The 17137-nt window shown below is 34.6% G+C and overlaps 3 protein-coding genes across 4 annotated transcripts in view; 1 reads left to right on the top strand and 2 right to left on the bottom strand.

Moving 5' to 3' along the window:
* Positions 1 to 285: 285 nt before the first annotated feature.
* Positions 286 to 17137, top strand: part of BCL7-like (chromatin remodeling complex subunit BCL7B-like protein) — a 19171-nt gene continuing 2319 nt past the window's right edge. Inside the window, exons 1-4 of one of the 2 annotated variants that reach the window (XM_087351440.1) lie at positions 286 to 507; positions 847 to 922; positions 1381 to 1489; positions 2836 to 2968. In XM_087351440.1, coding sequence (XP_087207566.1) covers positions 386 to 507; positions 847 to 922; positions 1381 to 1489; positions 2836 to 2954 — 426 coding nt within the window. In that variant the 5' untranslated portion in view covers positions 286 to 385 and the 3' untranslated portion in view covers positions 2955 to 2968. Of the gene's footprint in view, positions 508 to 846; positions 923 to 1380; positions 1490 to 2835; positions 6887 to 17137 lie in introns of those variants that run through there. The other variant, XM_022063026.2, reaches the window with a different exon arrangement.
* Positions 3552 to 13011, bottom strand: LOC110829381 (endoplasmic reticulum membrane-associated RNA degradation protein-like). The gene is made up of 6 exons (XM_087351438.1): positions 12831 to 13011; positions 11116 to 11375; positions 8806 to 8895; positions 7089 to 7441; positions 4565 to 5629; positions 3552 to 4238 (listed from the first exon to the last, which is right to left on the bottom strand). Exons 1-6 carry the CDS (start codon positions 13009 to 13011, stop codon positions 4058 to 4060), a joined length of 2130 nt encoding a protein of 709 aa, XP_087207564.1. The 3' UTR covers positions 3552 to 4057.
* Positions 15669 to 17137, bottom strand: part of LOC110829367 (uncharacterized) — a 6071-nt gene continuing 4602 nt past the window's right edge. Inside the window, exons 5-6 of the mRNA XM_022063024.2 lie at positions 16592 to 16835; positions 15669 to 16076 (exon numbers count right to left, since the gene is read on the bottom strand). Coding sequence (XP_021918716.1) covers positions 16611 to 16835 — 225 coding nt within the window. The 3' untranslated portion in view covers positions 15669 to 16076; positions 16592 to 16610. The remainder of the gene's footprint in view (positions 16077 to 16591; positions 16836 to 17137) is intronic.

Genomic DNA, 17137 nt, shown 5'->3' with positions numbered 1-17137 from the left:
CTGTTGTTACAATGTTCGTAAAACTTTACCACAGTTTACGTCTCATACATACTACACTTGTGACTGCGGATTGTTGTTAGAGCAATAGTGCCCTACGAAACAACACCAATTCACCAATTCTGAGGATTGATTGCATTTTTTCGCCTTGACTTTTCTAATTCAAGGTGGTCCGGGGAAGCCTGCGTGGAATATTAATAAGCTTTCTTACCTACCTAGCTACCGATGTCGGATTGGAAGTTTACAATTATAACAGTTCGGTACAATAGATGGTAGGTAAGTCTGCACTTCCCTCCAAGGGCATTGATATTTGTGGTTCGTTTGGACTGTATGTTCGTATGGTTTTTGTGCTTAATGGTGCAGGGAAATATCTCTTTTACTTGTGCTTATGTTTTTGGAAGGTGTTGAAGTGATCAAAATGATGTCAAGATCTGTCAGAGCAGAAACAAGAAGTAGAGCCAAAGATGACATTAAAAGAGTAATGCAAGTGGTTGACAAAGTACGTCATTGGTAAGTAATTTGAGAGGTGACTACAGTACAAGACCAAAATATAATCCATAATATTATCCTTACTGTTTAATAATGTTAACAACTTAAGTATAACCGAAAAATCAACAGAATTATAATTTATATACAATCCCTAGATTCTCCTAGTACATAACTGCATACTTATTACAGCTATTTATATAAATATTTACAGTGTGTAATAGTTTTCAATTGAAGTAAATTATTATACAGAGTTATAGTCTTTATATTAGCATATCCAATCATTTTGTAGTTGATAATTACTATAAAACAATTTATAATTCTGGAAAGGTTTTACTTATATCTTAACATGTTATCTTTAAGGGAAAAGAAATGGGTGACAATTGGTGAGACAACAATGAAAATCTACAAGTGGGTTCCAATTTCAAGCAGTGAACAGGTTGGTTTCTTTAGTTTGTGTAATAGTACAAATTTCTGTGATGTTTGTACCATGTCATCATAATAAAGTTTTGCTTGTGTGATTTAGTCACAATGACAGTTGGATTTTATAGTTTGGCATGTAAGAAAGCCACCTAAAACTTAACATACTAAAAGTAATGAGAGAAAAGCATGACCCATGTCATTATGCATGGCATACCCCTTGGTTTGACCCCCAGAAATATTTGTTGAAGGAACCCATCTCTGAAGTTAATACTGCTGATACCTACATGTAGACATATTAAATATTTAAATTTATTTCTGTTGATGAATTGCAAGACTTCCAACTTGTTATGTAATATTTGAAGACAGGAGAAGTATATTGTATATGTTATATTTTTATATAATTTAATGACCTGTAGGAAGTGTGTGAATATTATGGTCTTCCCACATTCTGTTTTTGTGTTCTGGTCTTCTCAGAAGAAAAAGGGCAAAGATCACTGTAACAAGGAGAACACATTAGCAAGAAAATCAGCTGCTTTGGATTCATCAAATTCTAATTTTGGCCTTGCTGAGGATTCAAACACTTGTAAGTACTGAAGTGACTTTTGGTACAAGGTGTTATTGAGCATTTAATAGGTACTTTACGTTCAAGTAATCGCATCGTGAAACATGAAAGTTCATTATCATTGCTCCGGATTTTGTCTTTGGGACCTATCCTGAATCATTTAGACCAGTCTGTATCCAGGCAACTTGTATTTTGTAAGAATATTATCCTCACATATTGGACTCCTGACCACAATTTTTTTCATTATTGTTTGTTTACCCATTCATGTTACCTTGTTCAAATCACACTAGTACTGGTTGAAGACAACAAATTATAAGGTTAATTTCTTTTATCCTGTTGTTTAACTCTTTAATAATACTGTGGATTTAAATGAACTCTATTTAAACTTCACACACCCCAAAGTGCACTCACTCTTTAGAATTTGAATAGATTTGATATGATGAATGGATTTGTGTAACATTTTTAGGTGATACAGAATGGGAAAAATATTGAATAATTTAGAAGGCCCTGTGTACATTGATTTACTGTCATCACTGGAATGTAGAAATCTACAGATAAGGTCACATAATTGTCCATAATTTCCAATTAAAAATCTTTATATTCTTTATATTTTCTCTTTGATGTAATTTTTACCCACTGTAATTTCACCAGGTGAATTGTGAACCACTTTTACTACCATAAAATTCACCTTCAGTTTCCAGATCCTTACTAGGTCTTCATATTCTTTCAAAATATATAATGTCATGGGTAGACTTACTTCTAGGGCTGCTTGCAGTTATGATAATTGCAACTGAAATGCAGTGTCATATTTTTGTATCAATAAAGCTTCTGGGCTAACAGAATTCAAGTAATAATCTTCTTACCTTTTCAAAGAATTTATTTCCTTTATGAGATAGGATATTCTTTTTCCTAATTCCAACTGTTGGAATAAGCAGTTACAGCTAGACACAAAATTAGGTCCTATTTTTCTAAATGATTCTAACTTTACTGTGTTCTTGAATATATGCAGAATTTTACCTAGACCTAGACTCCTCCTTCCTTCACTAATAGTCATCTGACCCCTAAGGAATTTATGTTAAGTCTACAAAGTGTTTCATTCCTAAATTGGTGTTAGATTATTTTCTGTAAAATACAGGGAATTTCTTGACTATTTGAGTATTCTGTCAGCTTCTCAAGAACTACTGTGCTCCGTGGAGTCAGTATTTTAATAATCCTGTATGGCATTTCTTTGTACCAAATTCTATGAGAATAAGCTGAAATTCTGTTGGACAGGACATTATCACAAGAATGATGATTTCATGAACCTATTTTCCTTTTGACTGGAATTAAAAGTTTACATTTTAAATTTATGATAATGGATTTCACAGGTTTCTCTATGGTGAGCGATTCTCAAGGGCCAACAGATTTCTCTGCACAATTGGGATTCTCGGAAGACTCTAACTCACAAAGCAGTGAACCAAGCAGTAAGCGACTGAAGACTGATTGACTGGTCTTAAACTGGTAATTTAACCACGTTTTAAGAAATTTTTCAAAATACTTAAGCTTTGAAACATTTCCTTGTTATCTATACCATTGAGCATGTATTTTTCTCTGAGTGATATCCCTCTAGACATGAATGTATTTGACTAAACTAAAATTGTGTGTATGTGTGTGCGGGTATGAAAGTTGAAGGAAATTAAATAAGTAAGTTAGATCATGCAGAAGAGATGTGAGGACATATATCTTTCCTAAGACAACAGAAGCATAGTGCATTGTTTTTGTATAGTAGTTTAAAACCTAAAGGACCATAATATATGAAAATGAATATTGTTTTTACTTAAATAACTGGTAATATTAATTGTGATAGTTACTTAATCAGCTTTATGAATAGAATTCTTTCTATAAACACTGCTTCCTCATCTCCTGAAAATTCTAAATTCTGGAGACGTGATGTATATTTATGTTTGTTTTCATTATTTACGCTCTTCAATTGTCATGTCTTCAATTAGCACCATTATAATTGAATGTGAGCCATTGAACCAAGGCCAGTAGTAACGTGACTTTACGTATCACATTCTGAAAAGTAATAGTAATAGGCATACCATATTTTTTATAGTTTATTGCTAGATTTCTGGATACATTAATTACTGGATGATGCTGTCAGTAATTGTACACTTAGTAGTGGAAGAAAATCTGCATATATGATAATTGTGGAAATGATGGATAAATCTGAATGTGTTGAGGGAAATATATAATACATGCGGTATACCTTAGAATTATTCAAACAGAAAATTTAATTATGTAGTCCATCACCTGAGAATATCATTTCATTGTAAACATGCTTTATGAAGAAAACAAAGCCAAACAAACATTTCATTTACATTTACTTCAGAAGTCCATTGCAGCTTAATCATACCATTTACAATGGGTTCGACTACAAAGATTTAAGTTAGAGAATACTATTTCATACCAAAGGAGTCAGAATGACATAAAATCGTAGCTGTTTTATATAGTAGAATCATTGACATTTCATATAAAGAGATGGTAATCATACCGTCATGTCACATGTAGTTTTAGAACTTTATTATGTGCAAAATTCCATCTGTACATTTAGTCTTTGATTGTTATTGTTTTGGGATTGTGAATATCCTTTAATATGCAGTTTTGATTTGAAGCTTGATACAAATGTGAGAAGCTTGATGTTAAAGCTACTACTTCATCCCAGCGATTCTTTTCCACACTTGTATATGTTGTTAAGTTCTGTGCATACTGCAAAACTTGCTTTAAGAATCTGGAAAGGAAATATAAAGAAGGTGGTTTGTAATTATTCTGTTTTCAGTATGTGCATTTAACGGAGATGTCGGTAAAGACACAAATATTTTCAAATTGCATATAACATAAATATACTCTGAATATTTCATGTTTCAGTCTAAGTTTGCTATCTGTTAGAAATCTGTTTTATGTCAGTATTATATAAGTTTAAGTAATGATTAGGCTGTTGTTTTGCACTATACCTAGGAAGCACTGTTGCAGACTGTATTTCCTATGTCTCAATATCTTAAATGCAGATGGCTTAATTTCCATAAAAGAAATCAATTTTCTACTTAAATTTTATACCTGTTCATGTGCTGGTATTCCTTGCTTGTTGCAGTAGGTAGCCTGTTAATGTGTATCAAGTGGATAATAAGTATAAACACCACACATTCAAGTGCTGTATGTAGACGTGGGATTGTATTCAGCATCCGATGATAAGTTTCCCTTTGTCTGGATCGTAACATATGAGAACAGTGAAGGTGGTATTTATCTCTTAAGCCTTGTTCAACTTGCCTGCATATAATCTGAATATTGTCAGCAATTTGTTTCAATGAGTTCAGTATGTCTGTCTCAGTCTTAGATCTGTATATAGTCAAAATTTTATATTCTGTTATAAAACCCACTACATCACTAAACGTATTTTCATAATCATGCTTGTTTGATGTAATTGTTTCCGATATTGAATTCCACAAATCAAGTTTTAACTGCAGTAATTGCGTCTTATCTTCCTGAATCACTTCTTCCCACATCATGCACCTCAGTTTTTCCACTAACTCCGGTCTTGGATATGTTTTCCATTCCATTAATTTATGAGTAATTTCGACAATGCTGTTTTTAAGCAAGGAGCTGGAATGAAATTTGGAAACATATTTCTTGCTTGCATCTCTTATTGTATTCTCCAGTTTAAGCACAGTTTCAACAGAAGAGCGATCAGATAAACATGATATTTTCACTTCATCTGTCACAAGTTTGGTAATGCTATGGAGGCCAGAACTGTCTTCTACATTTGTTTCCTCTTCTCTTGCTTTTATAATTAATGCCAGTGTTGCACAAATAATGTGATTTGTAAGAGTTTGTGTAACATCACATAAATCACATTCACCATGGCTAATCTTGTCCCTTATTCTTGGTCCTTTTTGATGCACAAAAATATCCTGCAACATTTCAATGAGACAGTCACCTAAAACTGCTCTCACTTTATTAATTTTCATGTCATTTATATTCTCTGCCAGTATTTCATCAAGTGTTGTGTAAAATGACGTTGATTCAGCTGTAAGCACTCTCTCAGGGCAGCCATTAGCCCAGCAGAAGATGCTTCGAAGCACCTGTTCAATTTGGGGTAGCAGTAGCAGCAGACACTTATCATACCTGAAAGAATGTACCATTATGCATTAGTAGTAGTAGGATTTAATTATGCATTACTTAGGGCTCCTGAAATGTAACCTAAATCTATTATCCATATAGGAAAATCCATTCACCCAGTATCATATTTTATATGAGATATTTAAAAATTTAGTGTCATATGTTAAGATCAAGGAACAAAGGCAACACTGCATCTTACATGTGATAATAAATGTCTATTATTGAAGGTTTTTATTACATTCAGATTGAGGCTAAAAATGTGTTCTTTTACCTGTGGCGAGTGTATTTTGTATTAAAAATTTAAAATTGTTCATGCCTCAAATAACTGTTAAGACCAAATATTCTTCAGGTTATGTGAAATATCACTTAATCATGTCTCTGCCCCAATGGAAAGTTGCTGCATACCCAGCAGTCTTCTTTTGTTAGAATGAAACTTCTTAAAAATGTATGACTTCTTCAAATTTTTCTGTTAGTCATAATTTTTGTATTTCCATAAATCTAATGTCACTCTTTAACCAATTTCTGTCTTTGTTAAATTAAGGAGTAATTTCTACAACTGAAAACAAACTTATAAACACTGTGAATCTTCACAATATTAAATAGAATAAAAATGATACACACTAAACCAGGGGTTGTCAACCTTTTTATACCTACCGCCTACTTTTGTATCTTGTTGATGGTAAAATTTCCTTACTGCCCACCAGTGCCGCACGTACTGCCCACCACCATGAAAGAGGTACAGCTTGAAGACTGAGTGATGGCCGGTGGTAAGCCCTGCCCTTGTTATGCACACTAAACTCGTGCCTTTGGCTACGGAGCTCATTCGTTGCACCCTCGTCCACGAGTATATTTCAAGAATTGCAAAAGCATATTTTAAAAAGTCAAACTCGCGAAGTTGTTAGCAATGTATTCAATATATGGAGGAAGGGCAAAATTTGTAACAACGGACAAAAACCCCCACCGCCCACCATGAAAGCTTGAATCGCCCACTAGTGGGCAATAGGGACCAGGTTGACGACCCCTGCACTAAACAGTCATAACATAAATGCTAATTATGTGTTTTGAAGCCACAGGAACTTGCACAGAGTATAATACAAACAGAAAAATACCACCTTTCAAAGATTTCCTTTGCTTAAAAATTAGGATCTGATGGTTGTAGCTTATTCGTATGTCAAAATGAAACATGATATTAATCCAAAGCTGTAAAATGTTACTATGAAAAATGAGTAAAATGGAGCAGCCTTGTTCCCAGTAGTGAATTTAGTTGATCAATTTTAATTTTTTAGTAGTACCCCATAAGATTAATGAAATCCTGAATTTTCCCTTGAATTATCTTGTATAGAGTCAGCATTGGTAAGAAACACATCATATACCATATGAAGAGGACAATGCTAAACCATTAGGTAATGAAGTGGCATTAATGTCATTCCATATAAAAGTAATTAAGACTGTTGGATACCATTACCTTGATTTGAAATAATGCTCCAGTATGGCCTCCCAGTACAAAAGATGCGAGTGTGCAATATGATGTGAATTAAGTAATATGTTTCTTATTTCTGTCTTGTATGTCAGCAAGTCAGGGAAACATCCTTCTAACAAATTTGAATGGTAAATCAAGGTAGACACTTGAGGACGACATGGCAAGGAATTGACAGTGAAGTGTTTAGTTGCTAGTATCTCTCCAATTGAAGCAATGACCAAGAAAAATACAGCACCAAGTTCAGGCTTAATTTCATGAGGACATGGAAATCCATGCCATGTTATATTACGAAGATTCAGTGCTACTGGTGTTCCTAGCAACACTTGTATAAACACAGTCTGAAAAGAAGAGACACAGTAACAGTACTTTATACAAGTATAGTAAGTAGCTTAAGTATACAACTGACAAAATTTTAATTGGTAGGTATTCCCTTATCACTTCAGTCAGGTGTAATCCAAGCAGCATGAAAAGCAACCTGTGAAGTGAAGAGTATTATTACAGTGTTACTGGTAATGTTCTTTAAAATTAATTTCTGAGTTTGCTTAGCTACCATGTCAGAATTCAAAGATATGTAATGGTTATCAGCCATTGTGTAAGAATTTGATATTCAGTAGTCAATCACCATATGGTAAATATTGTGATGTGGCATTGTAAGAACCGAAGGCTCGCACTGGAGGAGGGGGGGGGGGGCGGAAGAAATTTCTAGAAGGGGAACCTTCCAGAAAGCGTACCTTCCAGATTTCCTGGCCTGGAACCTTCGGCAACCGGGCCGGCGAATATAAAAGGTCGCCTGCCCGAGTGTGAGCAGTGGAAAGTGTGAATCAGAAGTGACCAGTGGTGAATAAGGCGACAGTGAACAGCGAGCGAGTGAAGCAATGAGCTGGAGGGTACAGTGGCAGCAAGACAGTGAAGTGTTGTGTGCTTGAGAGCAAGGGGCCATCGAGCGGTTTGGTGTGGTGCTGAGAGTGAGGATCGGCTGCTTGTGAGGAGCACCGGGTTCGTGGACCGTGGTGGCTGAGGAACCAGTGTGTGTCCAGTGGGGTGCTATGGGCCGATGAGTGTGTGTGTGTGTGAGAAGAGCGCCCAGCTCGGGGACCAGACAGTGTGTGTGAAAAGTGTGTGTTGTGTCAAGTGCAGAGACAGAGACCCAGAAACTGTTGTAGTAGAGAGTTGCCTGTAAGTGCAGACTCTGAAAACTGATTGATTTATTATAGTTAATAAATCGGGGTTGACATATGTACCTACGTCACAATATGTAACATGGTACCTCCCAGTTATCCTGCAAGAAGTCCTGATACAACATGTAAAGACTACAAGTAACTCAGGATATTCAGTCATTACATAGTTCACATTGGCTCTTATGCACTACAAACTGACAACTTTTAGCCAGTGAACTGTATAATTCATAGTTGTGATGATTCTTAACCACCTTCCCATATTCTATATTTAAGAACAAGGGATTACCATGAAACCCCTTATTAAAACTTATGTTACTTTAGGCATTATTTTTAATGGTAGTTACACTTACCCACCCACAGAAACATTAAATGTTTTATAAATTTAATAAAGCATTTGTTAGTTCATCAAGCACAAATTAATGGAATTCCTCAAACCAAGTCTTTTAAAAATGTCAGTATTTTGGGACCTGACATGAAAAACTATTTTTAAGAAACAAATATAATTTACATAAGGTATTACTTACAGGAAAAGTCCCCAGGATAGAAGCCAACTCCTTAGTTGACAAGAGATCTTTGAAAAGGAATGGAACATTATGACCTTTTAACAGAAAAACCTGTAAAAAGAATTTATTATTGATAAGACATAACTATGTCAAGAATTAGAAAATACATGACATTCATGAACAGTTCAGATGTTTATCAAATCTAAAACTTCTCGACGATGGTGAAGAGTCATTTGAATAAAAATTTCCTTGGATATTATCCATCGTCTAGTAACGTAGTAACTTCGTTTTTCGTTTTATATTTACTAGATGATGGATAATATCCAAGGAAATTTTTATTCAAAGTTCAGATGTTATTGAATGATACCAGATCAACTACTGAGGTTAAGTAAAATCAAAATATGGTTCTTAGAATGACTGTGGTAGCAAGTGAGACTGGAAGAATGGTCTGCTAGCTGTAATTAGTTTAAATTCTCAGGAATATATGGTATGTAAGGTAACAATGTTGAAACTGCCAGTTAAATCTCTGTTGGTAATTTTCATGATAATGCCATCTAAAATCTAGCTGACCAAACAGCTTAGAAGTCCTTTACTTGTGCAGGCAGCTCTTACTCCAAATATGTTTGTCTGTCTGCCTCTTTCTCTTTGTAGGTACGTTTGTCAGGCTAAGATAATGACATTAATGAAAGACTTTTGGGTTACAAGCTGCGTCAGGTGGCTTGTAACCCGAGAGTCTTTCAACTTCAGTTGCAGCGAAAGCTTCACTTTATACATAATGACATTAGCTGCCAAGTAATTTATTTTCTTACAATTGAATTCAGAATATTCCTGTATTTTGGTTACCTACAGAATATTATTACTTTGGTAATAAATAGTTTAGTATTATCACAGAAGCTTAGAATTTCAAGGTTGAGCTTAACTTATTTTTTCATGGCTGTTGCTCTAAGAGCTAAAGATCTCTTAAAAAGTTTTAAATAATCTTCTTAATTACATTTCTCTGTTTATACTGATAGATTCTTCTTAATGAAAGCTGTTGCTTAATGCATGTTAATAAAGTAAGCTCCAAATTATGTGGGTTAATGAAGGGGGAAAGGTGCGTGAATAATTAAAAACATGAACGATCCAAAATATTTTGTTTGTCACTTTCACAGAACTTCATACACTGCTTTGCTTTTTTGTACACATCTGATGTAATTTGGAGAAATCTAAAGAAGTTGAAAGCCTAGTTTACATGTGTCTTGATTTATGTAAAAAAATTCATGCTTGGAAAATTCTCAAACCAGATAATTAGGAGTGTACTGTAATTGAATTCAGAATTAGTTATGTTAAACTCAATCAAAAGAAGCTAAGTATCTTACAAGACTAAATTATTTATTATAATATTGTTTGAACAATTAATTTCTTTTGCCCAAATTTATAACTTGTGTTGGGCAAGGCAACACGGAGTTTTCCTCCGGGGGCTTCCCCGGTTTCTCCGTGGCATCCCAACAATTACTCCATTCACACACAGAAGAAGGCAATGGCAAACCACTTCTGGATCATCTGCCAAGAACGTATATGAACAGGTCCCAGTCTGAGAAAAGGATGGAAGGATCCTGTTCATATGGACCTGTCGTCAGACAGAACACTAAATAAATAAAAATAAATAATCAATACCATGGAATTGCTCCCCATCCAGGTAAAAAGGCTTGAGAAGTAATTTCACACAGGAAGCCACTAGGCATAATCCAGAAAAGGAAGTGATCATAAGATTGTATGATTGAGGTTTTCACAGCGGTGAATATGAAGATTTCTGTCTTCTGGGTTGTTGCGCTGTGCAGTATGGTAGATGGTAAACATCCACCATACTACATGGCATAACAACCCAGAAGACAGAAATCATCATATGACTGGTTCAGAGCCATTGCATAATTGAAGAGTTTGAAATTCAGGTCCAAGTCTGAAGTTCACAACTTCATTTAAGACAAGATTTTAGTATGTAAATTTGTTCATATACCTCTAGTTGCTATATTACAAAGTTTTGGTTATAGAACACATATATTTTGCTTCAGCCATTTTTCATGGTGGGGTTTATACTGCCATGAAATACTTGGTTATTATACATCTCAGTACATTTTGAAAAGAAAATGGCTTCAAAAATATCTCCATAAAATGAAGATATCATGTACTATTTCTTAAGAACAAAGAAGTTTGTCTCTGGGGAAATAAAATTAAGATAATTTGGTTGGGGCCATAAATTTTAAACCACAAAAAGGAAAAGAAATCCTTTGTATCAAGTTACCTTAAATTGGATTCCAGTCTAACTGTAATTACTCTTTTCCCTATACTTACATTTCCTAAGGAGCGCTCCAGTATTGAAGTAAGAAGCAAAATTACTTCAACAGTTCCAGTTGGAGAATAATTACTAAAATGTTTGTAACACTCTTGGATTTCATTTTCCTTCCTGGTCCATTGTGACAGTTTCCACACTTGTTCAAGTTGTTGATGGGTACAATTTCTAATGCTTTTGTGAGCTTCAATAAACACAGGCCAGAGATTGTGAACTACTGTGTTAAACCAATCTCCTGGCTGATTGTGAATATTAAAGCAATCTGGAAAAAAGAAATTCTTATTCAACTTACTCAACTTTGTTCTGTTTACACAAGTGTATAGTAGGAACTGTAACTTTAATACTGCTTAATATTAATACAACATGAATATAAATATACAATATTTAAAAAATGCAGACACTCTTTAGTAATAAAGTAAAACTGTTACATAATGAAGCTCTGTACAAAAATTATATTAGTGAATAATATACAAAATCCTGTTAATATCTAGGCTGAGTTGGTTAGATGCCAGATTTTAACTGTGGAAGCTTGAATTTAATTCCACAGCATTTAATGCAGGATTTATGGTAGACAAACTGGCACAAGGGCAAATATCTCTGAATATGTGTTTTCACCTCAAGTGTTTCATTCTCATCTATTTCTACCCCCAATTTTGTGTGACTCCAGCACATTATCATAACCTCACCTCTGCCCCATCCCAAGGATGGACTTGGAGTAAACATAAATATGAATCCCACCAAAACATTTTACAATGTTAGGAAATCCTGTATAAAAAGCTTTCATATAACAAATACCAAACATTAAGGATCCCTGAACTCTTATATATTAAACCATTGTCACTCCTAACCAGAAAAACTGCCTCTGAAAGTATGACTATTTAGTTTTGATTAGTTTGTGGCCGCGCGGTCTGAGGCATCATGCTTTGGACCGGTGATACAGACTGCGCGCTGGTTCGAGTCTCGGGGAAAGAAATTTCTCATGAGATTTTCGACCGGTGTATGGGACCGGTGCCAACCCAACATCGTGAGGAAATTGGGGAGCTACAATGGTAGCGTAATCCGGTCATGGAAACTAGCAATGGCTGGGGGCTTGTTGTGCTGACCACACGTCACTCTATATCTGGTTGGATGATTGTTCACCTCTGTTTAGGCATGTGAACGTGAGGCCAGCAGCCAGCTAGTCGGCTTTGGCTCTCAGAGGGCTGTTACGCCACGGATTGTTATTATTATTGTCAATGTTTTGATATCTAGATATCTGTACACAGATCTTAAAGAAATAGGGTGTGGATTCAATTAATCTGGCTCAGAACAGGGTCCAGGGGTAAGCTCTTGTGAACATGATAATGGGCATTCAGTTTCCATAAAAGGCAGAAAATTTATTGACTAGCTGAACTATTAGCATCCAAAGAAGGACTCTGCTCCTTGGAGTTAGTTTATTTGTTAACAATATTTTTATGTTGAAATGCTTCCTTGTATACATTTATATTCCTTATGAACTTTCATATAGAAAAAAATAATTCTAATACTATGATTCAATCGCTCTCTCTCTCCCCCTCTCACAAACACGTAATTGACAGTTATACTTAAATAAAGAGACACATATCACATCAGGTCATGTTCTTGGAGATTTTTGCTTTTCCACCACCACCACTTTTCAACGGTGCAGTGGAACAAAAATGTATGCCTTTATGAAAATAGTAAAGAAAAATTCACTTACCTGACAAATTTCCAAGTAAAATATTTATTTCTTTCCAGTTAAATGTATTATTTGAAGTAACATACAAGTTGGGCATATTTGTTTCTGAATTATTCTGGATTTTATCCCCAATTTCTACCAGTAAATGTCTTACATAAGGTGACAAGAAAGTCTGTATGGTTGTACTTTGATGCTCAGCCATGATTTATATTTCATACTGAAATGAAGCATATACAAACATTTTAAACTAATGTAAATCAGATTGTTTCATAATAAATATAATTGCATACCCAGTCTTTGTACTAATATTGTCTTGCAGTGTAACACAGTTGTTTGATACATGTAGCCTGTAATAGTAACCAGAATGCAATATTTAGTTACTGATGGAACAAATTATGCACACATTGAACCACTAATATTAGAAACATTCACATAATTTGTTTAGCATGGAGGGCTAAGTACTAGATTCCTATCAAGTCTGTTGGGAAACATTCATTATTAAGGCATTATACTTGTTTGAAGATAATTTCTTCATAGTAAAAGGATTCTGTTATAACATATAACAAAGATTTTTGTTGGACTAAACAGAATTACTTCTGACAAACTCATAATTCTAGAGTTTTATCACCTAGAGACATGCATAAAAATATTAATACATTGTAGTCATTTGGGAAAAAGAAAAATAATATTTCACTTGGTGATTTCATCATCATCATCATGAACATAATCAAGGCTTAGGTCTCAGGACCTATTCCTTCAAATCTCAAGGTGTTCTTGGTCTTTCCAACTGCGTCTAGGTCTTCCCCTATCCTGTCATTTCAGAGGGTGGTAGTGGAGGGCTAATTTTGGTGATTCATGTCCATTCACATCATGTGATCTGACCAGTTCTTCTGATATTGTGTTCCATTTTAATCTGTTGCAGATGTCAGAGGTCTTAATAATCTCATTTGTGCTGCTTCCAGTTTTTGGGAGTCTCTCTCGTTTATAGTCCAGGTTTCGCTGCCATGGCACAAAGTCACTTTAGAAGTGATATATAATTATAATTTTGTGTCTGTTGCCATATATTTTCCAAAATACTATTTAATTATTCCATTAATTTTGTTATATCTTTGTAATTTTATATTTATGTCCTTTTCCTCATTTGATACTAGATTTTCCAGATTGTTAAAATTAGGAATTGTTCTGTAATTTTGAGTTAGAGTTTAGATATAAGCTCTGTATTGCTTTCAGGAGTTGTGCTGATATGTCTTCATCCCATAAAATCTGCCATAACTTTACTCAGTTTAGAATGTCATATGCTTTTTCATAGCTGAAAAACAGGAGGAACGTTGGTAAATTACATTATAAATTTTTCTAGAAGCTGCTGTAAAGTAAATATAGTATCTATCGTACTCCTTCCTCTTCAGAAACCACACTGTTATTCCTCTAGGACAGATTCACTGTTTTTGTTAAGTTTATTTTTTAATATTTTTGACTATAACTGAGGTGCAGTTGACAGCAGTTTATTTCTTGGGCCTTTCTTTTGTATGCCGATTAAAGTTTTGTTTCCCAGTCTTTGGGTAGTTGGTGGTTATGCCATATTTTATTAAATAATTGTAACAATTTATCTTTTAATGGGGCACCACTATATTTAAAAAATTCTGCATTTAGGTTATCCATACCAGGGGTCTTTCTATTTTTATCATTTTTAGTAACAGGTTTAGTTATTCCATTGTTGTCCTCACCACAAACAGCTGCTTTGACCATTTCTTCGTCCCTCTCCTATTGAATGTCAGGGTTCAGCCTCAGTTTAATGTGTCACAAATTTGTCTAAATCATTTCGTTATTTGGTGATTTGAAGAGTATAAAGGAAAGGAATTTTTTTAGCCTGCAATACCATTGATAAAAGAAACTGTTCTCAAATTAGAACCTACCAGGGATTGGTTCATGGATTATTTATTGATACTGTATCAAATGCAGAGATTATTTTGCATCAGGAGGCCTACTGAACACAAGACATATGCAGTCACCTAACTCAACAGAGTTTGAAATCATGGTTACAAAATAAGATATTTCATATCTTGTATATTGGATACTTCTGAGCAATACAAAAGAAGGATTTTGTTCAGAGTTGGGTGATTGCTATGGTAATTGCTCACTCCTTTTTTAATTATCAAATTTGATGTACTTTTACCTTTGTCATCATTACCTTCTCTTTCCTTACAAGTATTGCAAAGACATGAAGATTTACTTTAATCAAACAGTTTGGCATTGAGAGACTTATAATTATAAGAGTATTCATCAAAGAATCCTTGTATTGTGTAACTTAATGGCTTAACAGTTGTTGCCATCTTGTAGTTTTCAAAATGAAGTGGAATTTGAAGATGGTTGTCTTTCGGGTTGTTGTACCGTGTAGTCTGGTAGAAGTTTACTGATGATGATCCCTGTTAATGGAAGCACTAAGGACCTCTGAAATGTCTGTAAACTTCTACCAGACTACATGGCACAACAATCCAGAAGACAGCCATCTTCAGACTCATTGCAACGAAAACCTCAAATCCTATAAAGAGGAATTCTTCTACATTTTGTTCTTTGTTATAACTATCATTCCAGGAGTTAGAGTTCCAGTGTTGCATACAACTTATTATCTCGTGCAATACTGGCACTGTGCAGAGTTACAGCTGTGTATACTACTGTAGTTACATTCATAATGGTGTACATTAAGCAAAATGCAGTGTACATGTTACAGTGAGCAAAGTCAGAAGTATGTTCTCTCAAATCCTGAACAGATTAGAGCAGTTCTCAACATTTTCTAGACATAAGGCTAGATTCATCATTGCTTATTAACTTGCAGGCCATGGGGTTATAAATGAGGCACAGTTTAATGAAACTTAATTTATTAAAAGTTGACATATTGCTGTACTCTGTAATTATCTTTGACAAAATCCATCATTAGTGAGACTGGTGATGCTGCTTTTGTTTGAGTAATTTTTCAATATCAAGTTTAATTGCTGCTGTTGTGATTCATATATATCCTTCAAGTATTTGTCAGTAAGACAAACTTATTAATTAAATTGAACAGTCTCTCACAGTACTGCCAAATACTGACATTAACAAAGTGTTTTTTCTGATACCAAGTAAATGTTTTTCATACAGAATGATAAAGTATTTTGTAATATGTTCGTGGGCCACACAAAACACACTGGCGAGCCAACTGACTGCAGGCCATGGGTTGAGAGCCCCTGGTATGTAGTGACTGGCAGAATTAGGACTAGCATCCATCAATGTCTGTGGAAGATACAAATATTTGGGAAGTGTAGGTCTGTCTGCTGTAAGGTTTACTCACTCCTAATATAATTCAGTTGTTACAGTTTATAAATAACTACAATATTTTACAAACAAGAAAATAAAACCCCAAGTTTAAGTACTGCTGAGTAGATGGATGCAGAGCATAAATGATTTTGAAAACTCTGCAACTGAAAATCGTATATATTCCTGCCTGACAAACCATGCACATCCTACATTGATGAATGGCTATGAATTGCGATGTAAGCTGACAAGATTTTACACATCAAATATGTTCAATATTGTTATAAGCTATGCACATAACTCTATAAAATTCAAGCAAGCAAGAAAATATGTGATCACAGAACAAAACTTTTTCTTCACAGTGGAGAAAACTGCAAACTAATGCCTTGAATAATTGTCAGTCTGTTATATTCCAAAATATTACAATGAAAGTTTTATTGAACATTATTGTTGTAACTTAATGGTCTGCTTGCAGTAAGTACTGTTCGTCTTACCTGCAGTATAAGTAGTCATTTACCAAGGTACCTCCTTTCCATCATATTGAATAAACTTTCCACTGTGCTTTTCACTGAGAGACAGAACTGTTCTGATGATGTTGCTAACACTTTCTTCCACAGTCATTGTTGCATTTCGTCCACCCATTTCTGTTTTCACCCATCCTGGATGCATGCTGGTTACTATAATTCCATCAGACTTGAGATCAACACTCATAGAACGTGTGATAGCATTCAGTGCTGCCTGAAATAAATTTTTAAATTTTAAATGTGCAGGTCAAGGGAGATTACATTATACACTGAGGGAAGGCTAAATTTTTTCTCTTAATATTTTTATAGACCTTTGATCTTTAAGAGAAGTTTCCTTGAAGATTTCTGTCTTCTGGGTTGTTGCACTGTGTAGTCTGGTCGATGGTAAACATCGACCAGACTACACAGTGCAAGACAGAAATCTTCATACTCACCTCTGTGAAAATCTCAAATCTTACAGACGTTTCCTTTTTTATTTGTCCCATTTACAAATAAATTTTTATACATGTATGAGTT

The sequence above is a fragment of the Zootermopsis nevadensis genome, unplaced genomic scaffold (genome assembly GCF_977971745.1).
Source record: "Zootermopsis nevadensis isolate Lab colony 2312 unplaced genomic scaffold, Znev_1.0 Znev_ptg000019l, whole genome shotgun sequence".
NCBI classification, from domain to species: domain Eukaryota; kingdom Metazoa; phylum Arthropoda; class Insecta; order Blattodea; family Termopsidae; genus Zootermopsis; species Zootermopsis nevadensis.
This window is presented reverse-complemented; position numbering and strand designations above follow the sequence as displayed.

Bases quoted from the DNA above. Each gene is read 5' to 3' on its own strand.
- LOC110829381 (XM_087351438.1), bottom strand. From the start codon at position 13,011: ATGGCTGAGCATCAAAGTACAACCATACAGACTTTCTTGTCACCTTAT. The intron at 7,442-8,805 runs GTAAGTAATACC...TCTTCTTTTCAG, and splicing joins CTATCCTGGGGACTTTTCCT to ACTGTGTTTATACAAGTGTT. The intron at 5,630-7,088 runs GTAATGGTATCC...ACATTCTTTCAG, and splicing joins GAGCATTATTTCAAATCAAG to GTATGATAAGTGTCTGCTGC.